This window comes from Spermophilus citellus, assembly GCF_964194105.1.
Source record: "Spermophilus citellus genome assembly, chromosome: 10".
NCBI classification, from domain to species: domain Eukaryota; kingdom Metazoa; phylum Chordata; class Mammalia; order Rodentia; family Sciuridae; genus Spermophilus; species Spermophilus citellus.
Window position 1 is genome coordinate 27,698,054 of NC_138197.1, and position 13,185 is coordinate 27,711,238.

A 13,185-nucleotide genomic window follows, 5' to 3' on the forward strand; every position below is an offset into this window, starting at 1 on the left:
TGGTGAAATTTTTGGCATTATTTACATCAATCTTTTTGCCAATATAAATTGCATACGTTTTTTTACTTAAACACATGCAGCTAATTGTAGTTTGAAGCAAAAATATTTTGGAAAATCCATGGGGTCTTAATGGAAGCAATTGGTTTTTTTCCTCTTTCAAATGACACTTCTCTGGTCCACAAGGCTGAATCCAGATGGGGTAGTGGAACCCACTCAGAGCTGGGGTACATGAGCATAGTCTCTTCTTCCTCTGGACCTTTCTAAAGCAGAATTTGGGGCTGGATCACATGTCAACCTATCCAATCAGGTCAAGGCTAGGAAAGGAGGTCATCTGCTTGTCACACCATGGTTCTGACCTAGCCCTTTGGCAGAAGATGCTCCCCTGCCAAAGAGGGGAGAGAGGAGTTGCCAGGTGCCACTGCCTTACCTATGAAATTGACTGCAGCTGCCCTTAGGAAGGGCTGTGGTCGCTTCAGGAAGCCAAAGCTCTGGAATAGTAAGTCCCCAAGTTGATGATATTTGCGCTGGCCCACCTGTGGAGCCACAGATGGGTGGTACTGAGCAGGAGAGGGCAGGTCTGGGATTATTGCAGATCTCTTGATAGCAGCACCTGTTCACCCTTGTCCACGGAACCTGCAGACTCCATCATCCCAACCCGTCCCACCCCAGCAGACTCAACGGAAAGTTCATAAAGAGAAACCTGCTCCATGAAAGAGAAGAGAATAAGGACAAAGAACTAATGTGGAGCTAAAGACACAGTTGTTCATTACTACCCAAATTGCTAAGCCCTTAATTATTTATTTTCAGAGAGCATTTTAGCAATAAACATCAAAATTCTGCAAAATCTGCATAGACTCTGATTCCTAATCTCTGGCTTGTCTTTGATTTCTTAAGAGCCACAGACCCTAAACATCATGACTAACAACCTAAAATCCTGCCCACATCTCTTTCACCCACTTTAACCAGAATATCTCTATCCTATCACAATCCAGCAATCTGGCAGGATCTTTCAGCCTCTAAGGAAAAGACTGTGATTCTGGGAAGATCAATTACAGACACCAGGACATTAGCATCCTAAATGTGGAGTCTCAGAATTGATTGGTGATAAAGAACAGGACTAAGGAACAGAAGAAAGCTGCCTTCTGTCAGCCTTCCCTGTTTTGTCCTCGTAACACATGGCCAATATGAACATTTTTTAAAAAATTTGTTTAGTTGTTGATAAGCCTTTATTTATTTGCAGTGCTGAGAATCAAACCCAGTGCCTCACACATGCCAGCAAGTGCTCTACCACTGAGCTACAACCCCATCCCCCAATACGAACATTTTAACTGAGCTTTCTCAAGGACTCTCACTTACCAGGAATTTGCAAGTTTCTCCTACTACCTGGATGTGATCACTGAGTGTGGTATGCCGGAACGTCTCTGTGAGTGATGACCAGCCAAGCACGTGAGTCCACTCAGTCAGGGTCCCGCCACAGGCCTGTGTGATAGAGAGAAGGGAATCCCCAAAACCCCACGACAATGATTCCCCAGGTCCAAGGGCTGAGTGGAAGACTGTGGAGCGGATCCAAGTGCCCAGATCCAGCCCAGAGGGTGAGGTTCAAGAGGTGGGGATGGACTGGACAGCCAAAGTTGGACTCATGACAAAGGAGACAAAGGGAAGAGCAAAGGTGGTATGCTATAGCAGAAAAGGGGAATGAGTCAGGCTTGGGGTTGGCAGAACAGAGGTGACCGGTACCTTAACCACCTCAATATTATTGTCCTGAATGCTGAGCAGCAATGGGACTAGAAAAGTGAAGACCTCTTTGCGAACGAAGGACCCAGGCTTCAATTTGAAAATTCGGCGTAACATGTAGCTTAGGGCAGAGATGGCTGAGATCCTCACTTGGTCCCTCTCCTGCCATGATGCACAAAATAGAGGAAGAGATGGCAGTAGTTTCCTGGCCCTGTCTGGCCTGGCTTTGTTCCTCCCATATCTCACTGTCCATGTCCACAGCACACCCACTGCCTTGTGTTACCTTATGTCAAGTAACATGAGTTGAGTGTTTGAATAATTTTCTTTAGATCCCTACAGCTAGTAAATCAGGGAAGCAAGGTCTTCCTCTCAGTTCTGCCACGGACTATATATCTACGGCTTCTAACTTTGTCCCCTTCTAAGGGTATAACTCAAGAAGGCCACATTTTTAAACATAGAGTTATCCTACTTACACTATAAATAAAAGTGCTCAAACATACATTAGCTTGTGTCCATTTACAATGACCTCAAGAATCTGAGTTTTGTACATTTTCAGGATTATATTAATTGAACAAATCTTTACTGAGTACCTATCATGAACCAGGCCCATTGTCAAATAATAGAGACAGTGAAATAAGACAAGATAGTACCTGAACCAACAAAACAAAACAAAAGAAACATTTCAACATTTGAATGTATACATTTTAGCATAATGGCAAAAAAATAAAATAAAACAGAAAAAACGTCACATGTAGAGTAGCTCAAGATGAGTGAAGTCATCTTTTCCTACACCAAATCCCTACAAGAAATAGTAGATATCTATTTTTAAGTTTATAATGGATGTGGACTACTAAACAGGATCCCTCCCCAGGAGGATGCATGATTTCTTGGAAAGACAAGCAGCTGAAAGAACTAGAATTCAAGTAGACAGCATAGGTCAGAGCTGCTACAGAAGGGGGCAGTAGGTCTGGAAATACTCTGAGCTGGGGTGCTGTGAATACAGGAAATTCAGGAAACTCTAGGAAACCAATAGAGAGATTGAACAGTTCCCAGCTATCCAATAACATCCAGGAAGATCAGGAAGACTGCTACTGATTGCCTGTCCAACTATCCATGTACCACTGGATGTTCCCCCAGCAATAGCCACAATAATGATAGATTCATAGGTACAGCTTTCACCAAAATCTCTCATATGAAAATGCCAGAACTCACTATTAAGATTCAGCACACATCTAGGAAAACTAATGCTACAAAACAAAGGAATCACATTTTATAAACAACAGAAGAATCTAGCATTTAAGGACACAGTTAATAATATAACTGAACAAAAATAAGGAGTATAATTGAATCTTCAGAAAGGTTTTCTAAAAAAGAGTTCATTTTTATAATGCTTAGAAATACAAGTTTTGACATTACAATTAATACTGAAAAAGGAAAGGCAGTATCCTTATAACATAAAGGCAATATTCCCAAAAGTAATATAATAGCTGTTGATATATCACACCATCAACCAGAAGAGGTCACCTATCTCATTAAAAAATAATAATAATTAATTCAGTTGATGGATTGAATAGCAGAAAAACCACAGGTAAAACGGTTAATTTGTAAGAAGAAAAGAGTCAGCTCAGGAATTCTTCCAAAGGAAAAAAAAAAAAAGATGGAAAATACAAAGAAAAAGAATTAAGAAACAAGGAGATTTCAAAGAATTAGAAAGAAGAGAAAGGCACACATGCTAAACAAAAGAAGAAAATTTTATGGATGATAAAACTAGAAAGCTTTGCCTTAGTAATTCACCTCAGTTCAAATGGCTTAACACAAAGTCGGCCACTTACATCTTAGGGGTCCGGCACCCTGATCTTTCCGTGCTGCCAGACTGCCCCTGTGCAAATGGCCACTTAATGCTTCTTGGCTAGGCTATAAATTCAATATAAAACATAACAACGTTCCTGTTATAAGTACCTTTAAGTACTAGATAATATATATGAAAAGTATTTTTAAATGGGTAGATGAGCTGTGAAAAAAGCAGAAATCCTCAGGGGTCAAAATGGAAGCAGTTGTTCCTGAAGAAGGAGAGCATTACTGGTCTCAATAACTCTGGGACCTAGGAAATGCAGCCAGTGACTATGGGCCACAGATAGAGCTCCACAAGAATCCCTACAGTGAATGCCAAAGGAGACAACAAGGGAACAAAATATTCTCAGAGAAAGTGGAGAAATCCTGGATTTCTTTTCTTTCCTGCCCCGCTTGCAGCAGGCTCCCAATGAGAGCCTGTAGGAGCCAAAACTCTGAAGGAGAGACACTTATTTTCCACTGGGAGGAACTGTGTCCCCAGGGGGAAGAGAAAACCCCAGGAAAATCTCAATTCATATGTAAAGAGCCAATGTATATGCCAAGTCAAGAGGAAACAGGGGTTGGAATTACCTGATAAAAATTTTTGAAAGCAAGAATCAGTAAACTTCTTTAAGTTCAGATCAACAAAAATCATACACTCTGAACTGAGAAAAAATTTTCAAAGTAAAAAGAATGTTGTGACTATACAAAAGACAGTAACAAATTGTGTCAACAGAGCCTTAGAAGAACAGGATAAACACTTTGCAGCTGAATTTTTTTTTTTTTTAGAAATAATAATTAAACCAGACATGGTGGCACATGCCTGTAATCCCAGTGGCTCAGGAGACTGAGGCAGGAGGATTGCAAGTTTGCAGCTAGCCTCAGCAACTTAGCAAGACTCTATCTCAAAATAAAACATATAAAGACCTGGGGTTGTGACTCACTGTTTAAATACCCTTGGGTTCAATCCCCAATACAAAGAAAGAAAGAAAGAAAGAAAGAAAGAAAGAAAGAAAGAAAGAAAGAAAATAAATAAATACTAAAGGGACAAAGATGTCATAGGAGATAAATGCTGCAAGTTCCAGTTGCTCTGTAGTTCAAAACTGAAAGATGGTGATACTGATTCTTAGCAGGAAATTTATTGAAATTCAATAATGGACAGTTAGAGACTCAAAAATTCCGGTGTTTAGAATGGAAGACAAGAAGAGTACACTAGAGCGCAGCTGTGGTAGCAATAGTGCTACAGAGGAAAAAGGTTCCACAGAGGAAAAGAATGAGAACCATGGTGGACAAGTTGGCACAGGAACACATGTAGAATAGCAAGGCAATTGGAACTTAGCTAAGCTCAGAGGTTCCAAAGGAAGGTGGTGTTTGAAAAGTAGTCATGTTTCTCAACTTATGAGTGGAGACCTGAGGCAGGGAGCCATCACGTGGCAATGATGCTTGAGATTGCTGCATGGGAACCTAGGAAGTCATAGCAAACACTGCCTCCCTGTCCCAACTGGCACCTATTGTGTGGCCTACATTACCCCTGGCAGAACATGATTGAAACAGGCACAGAGAAGATTGGATCCAAGAAGATTCCGGCCAGAGATATGACTGGGAGTACAACTTGCTGACCCTGTGAGTCTGGTGACTCATGTGACCAGTTGAAGAGGATCAGAAAACTGTTAAGCATGATTGGATTCAGGGACTGAGTGTTTGAAGGCCATATTTGTGGATGGTGCAGTGCACAAGACTGGCTACACCACTTCTACCCAGCATAGTTGGCTGTTCTACTCTATTAGGATTCTGAGGAAGCCTCCAAAATCCAGACACCCAGTAGGAATCGGCCTCTTCCCAGCCATAGAAGTGTGTTGATCTAATCTCCCCAGACTAGATATACCCAACAAAGTTCCAAATTTTTTTTATCATAGCTCGACCCTAAGCATAGGACCTTCTCTTTTAGAACTCATATCAGGCCTGCCCTGTGAGTGTGCACTGATTTAGTGAAAGTACCTCCTTTTCCATTATACCTTGTACTGATGAACAGGAAAGCTGAGAGCCATTTTGTGTTGCTTGCCAAGTCTCCTTCTCTTTGGCCTTCACTTGCAATATCTCTTTTTACCTTTTGAATATTCTAAATTCTCTTTTGTATTCCTAACCCATTTTATTTTAATGAACTGTGATTCACCATCTTTTAAAACTATTTAGTTTATATAATTTTTGCCCCCAACATTCATTAATGTTGTTGCAGTTATGAGTGTGGTAGATGTCACAGTTGACATCTGGTATTTTCTTTAATGCTATATCTCATTCATAGATGTTTGTTATTGTTGCTGTTGTTAATTTCTTACACCACCATTACTGCTTTTGTGATTATTAGTGTTGTAAATATCATAGTAAGCACTTAGTATTTATGTTAGTGCTGCTTATTATAGGCTGCTTTTGTTATTTATTTCCCTCATTTCTGTGAGGTGCTGGAAATCCAGTGTGAAGTTCCAAGGTCACCGGGTAGACACTACACTGCTGAGCTACACCCCCAATTCAGCTAAGAGATAACAAACCTTGCTCTATACACAATTTAATCCACTTCAAATTTCTATAATACTTTAACAGAAAGAATGGGGAGAGAAAAACCCCAAACCAACAACCAGACCTCAAGTAGAAATGACTAGTGAGGGTTTCAGGCCCCACTTATGTAGCAAGAGCAAAGAGAAGAAAACACAAAAAATGTAAACACCACATTTGTGAGGGGCCTCAATACAGATCACTCCTATAGATAACATAAAAAAATAAGGGAGGAAAGTGCCTCAAACAAACCAGGATACTATAGTAATAGAACCCATGAACAGCAAAGTTGATGAAATGTCCAAAAAGGAGTTCAGAAGGTTCATAATTAAAATGATCTATGAATTAAAGAAGGACCTAAACGAGCAAATACAAGCAAAAACTGATCACTCCAACAATGAGATAAGAGAGCAAATACAGGCAGCAAAAGATTACTTCGAGAGAGATAGAGACTCTGAAAAAAAAATAGTCAGAAATACTTGAAATGAAGGATACAATAAATCAAATAAAAAAATTCAATAGAAACCAACAAACTAGATCACTTGGAAGAAAGAACATCAGATAATGAAGACAAAGTATACAATCTGGAAAATAAAGTTGATCACACAGTGAAGAAAGTTAGAAACCATGAACAGAACATCTAAGAATTATGGGACAGCATCAAAAGACCAAATCTAAGAGTTACTGGGATAGAGGAAGGCACAGAGTTTCAAACAAAAGGAATGCACAATCTCTTCAATGACATAATATCAGAAAATTTCCCAAGCATAAAGAGCGAATTAGAAATACAAGAGGCTCACAGGACACCAAATGTACAAAATTACAACAGATCTACACCAAGGCACATTATAATGAAAATGCCTAGCATACAGAATAAGGATAGAATCTTAAAAGCCGCAGGAGAGAGGAATCAGATCACATATAAGGGGAGACCAATTTGTATCTCAGCAGATTTTTCAACCCAGACTCTCAAAGCCAGGAGATTGTGGAACAACATATACCAAACTCTGAAAGAAAATGGATGCCAACCAAGAATTTTATATCCAGCAAAACTAAGCTTTAGATAAATAGATAAACAGAAGTTAAAAGAATTTACAACTAGAAAGCCTGCACTAAAGAACATCCTCAACAAAATATTCCAAGAAGAGGAAATGGAAATCAGCAGAGGGAGGGATTACACTAAAGGAAAATCTAATCAGAGGAGAAACCATGTCATGATAAATACCAAAAATAAACAAAAGTGGCTGGGAATACAAATCATGTCTCAATAATAACCCTGAATGATAATGGCATAAACTCACAATCTAAAGACATAGACCAGCAGATTGGATCAAAAAAAAAAAAAGACTCAACAATATGCTGCCTACAAGAGACTAATAACAGACTGAAGGTGAAGGGTTGGGAAAAATCATACCACTCACATGGACTGCGGAAGAGAGCAGGGGTTTTCATCATCATATCAAATGAAGTAGACTTCAAACTAAAGTCAATCAAAAAGAATAAAGAAGGACACTACACACTCAAGGGAACCATATACCAACAAGACTTAACAATTATAAATATATATGCCCCAAACAATGGAGCAGTTATCTTCATCAAACAAACTCTTCTCAAGTTCGAGAGTCAAATAGACCACAACACAATGATTTTGGATGACTTTAACACACCTTTTTCATCACTAGATAGATCTTCCAAACAAAAGCTAAACAAAGAAACTATAGAATTCAATAATACAATCAATAACTTAGACTTAACTGATATATATAGAATATTTCATCCTTCAATGAGAGAATATACTTTCTTCTCAGCAGCACATGGATCCTTCTCTAAAATAGACCATATACTATGCCACAAAGCAACTCTTAGCAAATATAAAAAATAGAGACACTACTCTGTTTTCTATCAGATCATAATGGAATGAAATTAGAAATCAATGATAAAATAAGAAATAAAATCCACTCCAACACCTGGAGACTACATAATATGCTACTGAATGAACAATGGGTTAAAGAAGACATCAAGGAGGAGATTAAAAACTTTAGAGGTGAATGAGAACACAGATACAACATATCAAAATCTCTGGGACACTATGAAAGCAGTTCTAAGAGGAAAGTTCATTGCATTGGAGTTCATTCCTTAAAAGAAGAAAAAGTCAACAAATAAATGACTTTACACTACATCTCAAAGCCCTAGAAAAAGAACAAATCAACACCAAAAGCAGCAGAAGACAGGAAATAATTAAAATCAGAGCTGAAATCAATGAAATTGAAATAAAAGAAACAATTTTTTAAAATTGACAAACAAAAAGTTAGTTTTTTGAAAAAATAAGTAAAATTGAAAGACCCTTAGCCATGCTGATTAAGAAGAGAGAAAACTCAAATCACTAAAATACATGATGAAAAAGAAAATATCACAACAGACACTACAGAAATACAGCGGATAATCAGAAATTATTTTGAAAACTTGTTCTCCAATAAAATAGAAAATATCAAAGGCATTGACAAATTTTTAGAGTCATATAATTTTCCCAAATTGAATCAGGATGATACACACAATTTAAACAGATCAATTTCAAGTGATGAAATAGCAGACACCATATCAAAAGTCTTCTAATCAAGAAAAGCCCAGGACCGGACAGATACAGAGTCGAGTTCTACAAGACCTTTAAAGAAGAACTAATACCAATACTCTCCAATTTATTTCAGGAAACAGAAAAAGAGGCAGCACTTCCAAACTCATTCTATGAGGTCAATGTCACTCTGATTCCAAAACCAGGCACAGACACATCAAAAAAAGAAAACTTCAGACCAATATCTCTAATAAACATAGATGCAAAAATTCTCAATAAAATTCTGGCAAATTGAATACAAAAACATATCAAAAAGATTGTGCACCATGATCAAGTGGGATTCATCCGGGGGATGTACGGTTGTTTCAACATATAGAAATCAATAAATGTAATATATCACATCAATATACTTAAAGATAAAATCATATGATCATCTTGATAGATGCAGAAAAAGAATTTGACAAAATACAGCACCCCCTTTATGTTCAAAACACTAGAAAAACTAGGGATAATAGGAACGTGTCTTAACATCATTAACATGCTATTATGCATAAAAACAACAATAATTGTTAGCAAGGATGTGGGGAGAAAGATACACTCATATACTGCTGGTGGGAAGGCAAATTGGGGCAGCCAATATGAAAAGCAGTATGGAGATTTCTTGGAAAATTGGAAATGGTACCACCATTTGACCCACCTATCCCTCTCCTCAGTCTATACACAAATGACCTAAAAACAGCATACTACAGAGACACAGCCACATTAATGTTTATAGCAGCACAATTCACAATAGCTAAACTGTGGAAACAACCTAGATGCCCTTTAATAGATGAATGGATTTAAAAATACGGCATATATACACAATGGAATATTTCTCACCAATAAAAGAGAATTAAATCATGGTATTTGCAGGTAAATGAATGGAGTTGGAGAAGATAATGCTAAGTGAAGTTAGCCAATCTCAAAAAACCAAATGCCGAATGTTTTCTTTGATATAAGGAGGCTGATTCATAGTGGGATAGGGAGCAAGAGCAGGGAAGGAACAGACAAACTCCAGATAAGGCAAAGGGGTTGGAGGGGAAGGAAGGGGGGCCTGGGTTTATTAATGATGGTGGAATGTGATGATCATTATTATCCAAAGTACAGGAATGAAGACATGAATTGGTATGAATATTCTGTGTATACAACCAGAGATGTGAAAATTGTGCTCTATATGTGTAATAAGAATTGTAATGCATTCCACTGTCACTTATAAATAATAAAAATAAAATCTTAACACCAAAAAAAAACCCAATCAATAAATGGGCCAAGGAACTGAACAGACCCTTCTAAGAGGATATACAGTCAAACAACAAATATATGAAAAAATGTTCAACATCTCTAGCAATTAAAGAAATGCAAATCAAAAGTACTGTAAGATTTCATCTCACTTCAGTCAGAATGGCAGCTATTAAGAATACAACAACAACAAATGCCGGTGTGGGAGAAAGGCACACTCATACATTGCTGGTGGGACTGCAAACTGGTGCAACCAATATAAAAAGCAGTATGGAGATTCCTTGGAAAACTGGGAATGGAACCACCATTTGGATCCAGCTATCCCACTCCTTAGTTTATACCCAAAGGACTTAAAAACAGCATACTATAATGACTAGTGACACAGCCACACCAATGTTTATAGCAGCACAATTCACAGTAGCTAAAAATTGTGGAACCAACCTCTTTTAACCAGGCCACTGAAGTAGCAGATAAATGGATAAAGAAACTGTGGTATACATACACAATGGAATATAACTCAGCATTAAAAGAGAATAAAATGATGGCATTTGCAGGTAAATGAATGGAGTTGGAGACTATTATGTTAAGTGAAGTAAGCCAATCCTTAAAAATGAAATCCTGAATGTTTTCTTTGATATGAGGATATTGATCCATAATGGAGATGGCAGGGGGAGCATGTGAGGAATGAAGGAACTTTAGATAGGGCAAAGGGGAGGGAGGGGAAGGGTGAGGGCAGGGGGGTAGGAAAGATGGTGGAATGAGATGGACATCATTACCCTAATACATGTATGAAGACACAAATCATGTAACTCTACTTCGTGTACAACCAGAGACATGAAAAATTGTGTTCTATATGTGTACTTTGAATTGCAATGCATCCTGCTGTCATATATAACAAATTAGAATAAATAAATTTTAAAAGTTTTACTGGGTTATCAAAGAGAAATAAATAATATTTGTATTTCTGCATAAAAATGGCCATATTATCAAAAGCAGTCTACAAATTCAATGAAATCCCCATCAAGATATTAATTACATTCTTCATAGAAAAAGAAAAACCCCATTTACGGGGTAAAATGGGAGTTCATAACCCACTTGAATCAAAGTGTGAAATATGATATATCAAGAACTATGTAATGTTTTGAACAACCAACAATAAAAAGAAAAAAAGAATGTTTCTAAGTATTTGCTATTGTTATTGTTTTTAACAAAAAGAAATTAGAGTTTAAAAATATTAGGATGGCAGCAAAGAGCACACAACCAGAAAAATATGAGGATTCAGGTTAATGATTATCACCTTAGAAAAGAGCATGATATGTAAATAGAATATTTTATTTTTATTCTGCCTGACATTTTCTGTATGTTTGAGATTTATTTGTCAAAAGTAAATCTTGAAGAACTTTTAAGAAAAAAATAAACAAAATCCTTTGTTTCTGAAGTAAAAAAAAAAAAAAAGAAAAGAAAAAGAAAAACCCCAAAATTTCATATGGAGGAATAAAAGACGCTCAAGACCAAAACAATACTGAATACAAATAGCAATACTGGAGGTATTCTATTTGAAATATTCTATTTCAAAGCATACAGAATTATAGTGATAAAAACAGCATGGAACTTACATGAAAACAGACACATAGACCAATGGAATAGACTAGAAGATACAGAAAACAAACACACCCAGATAGAGTCATTTGATCCTTGTCAAAGATGCCAGGAACCCATGTTAGAGAAAAGACAGACTTTTTAACAAATGTTTTGGGAAAATTGGGCATCAATAGATAGAAGAATGAAACTAGTTCTTCATCTGACACCCTGCTTTAAAGTCATATTGAAATGGATCAAAGACCCTGCAACTGCTGAAAAATATAGGATCAACATTCTAACATAAAGGCAGAACCAATGACTTCATCAGTAGAACTCCTAACGCTCAGGGAACAATGTCAAGAATTAATATATGGGATGGTCCCAAATTAAAAGCTTCTGCACAGCAAACAAAATAATTAAGAGTGTGAAGAGAGTCTACAGAGTGGGAGGAAATCTTTGCCAGCTACTCTTCTGACAGAGGATTAATATCCAGAATAAAGCACTCAAAAAACTTACCACCAAAAAAAATAATAATAACCCAATCAATAAACAGGAAAATCAACCAAACATTTCTCAAAAGAAAAACAAATTCGCTAACAAATATAGGGGAAATGTTCAACATCTTAACAATCAGGGAAATGCAAAACAATACTAAACTGAGATTTCATCACACTCTACTTCAATGGCAATATCAAAACTACAAATAATAATAAATGTTGGTAAAAATGTTGGGGAAAAGGAAAACTTATACCCTGTTGCTGGTACTGTAAATACAAATAGCAATACTATAACCACTACGGAGATCAGTACAGAGTTTCCTCAAAGGATCGGAATGCAACCACCAGATGATCCAGTTATACCACTCTATATTATCTGTCCAAAGAAATAGTTTCAGCATATCCATATTTATAGCACGATTCAAAATAGCCAAGTTATATAAGGAACCAACCTTAGGTATCCATAAACAAATTAATGGATAAAGAAAATGTGGTATAAATACATAATGGAATATTGTTTCGCCACAAAGAAGAATGAATATATGTCATTTGCAAGAAAATGAATACAACTTGAGAACATAATGATAAGCAAAATAAGTCAGCCTCAGAAAGTTAAGGATCATATGTTTCCTCTCATGTGGAATCTAGATAGAAAAAAAGAAAAAGGAGGAAAAAATCTCATGAAAATAGGATAACCAGTAGAGCAGAGGAAGGGGACAAGGAATAGGGAAGAAGGGAAGAGAAAGTAGTAGTATTGGGGAATGAAATGGACCAAATTATGTGATGTGCTTGAATTAATATGTGAAAATGAATATATTGCATGTAATTTAAATGCAATACAAACACCAAAAAAAACTAAAAATTTTCCAAGTTTAGTGGAAGATATAGATTGGTGAACCCTAAACAGGCTAAAAAGAATCAAATATATGCCTAGACATATTATAACCCACTGAATTCTGAAGAAAACTAGGCAAATTGAAGACATTGTCACATGAAAACTGAAAGCATTATAATTATAAAATCATTTCTGAGTCTCAATTTTCTTTTGCCACAAGAACCCAAGCATTCTAAGGACCTTGTGTTATTTGGGAGGAGAGCATGGTCATCATCTTCTCTCCACCCTTCATGTCATGAATGGAATCTGCA

General features: G+C 37.0%; 2 protein-coding genes across 4 annotated transcripts in view; both read right to left on the reverse strand.

The window, feature by feature from the left end:
* LOC308658143 (maestro heat-like repeat-containing protein family member 1) overlaps nucleotides 1-13,185 on the reverse strand; it is a gene marked incomplete at both ends in the record, with an annotated part of 63,698 nt that overhangs the window by 5,666 nt on the left and 44,847 nt on the right. Inside the window, 3 exons of the mRNA XM_081310770.1 lie at nucleotides 428-533; nucleotides 1,357-1,479; nucleotides 1,738-1,896. Coding sequence (XP_081166896.1) covers nucleotides 428-533; nucleotides 1,357-1,479; nucleotides 1,738-1,896 — 388 coding nt within the window. The remainder of the gene's footprint in view (nucleotides 1-427; nucleotides 534-1,356; nucleotides 1,480-1,737; nucleotides 1,897-13,185) is intronic.
* TSPAN11 (tetraspanin 11) overlaps nucleotides 1-13,185 on the reverse strand; it is a 750,083-nt gene that overhangs the window by 180 nt on the left and 736,718 nt on the right. The window lies entirely within an intron of this gene.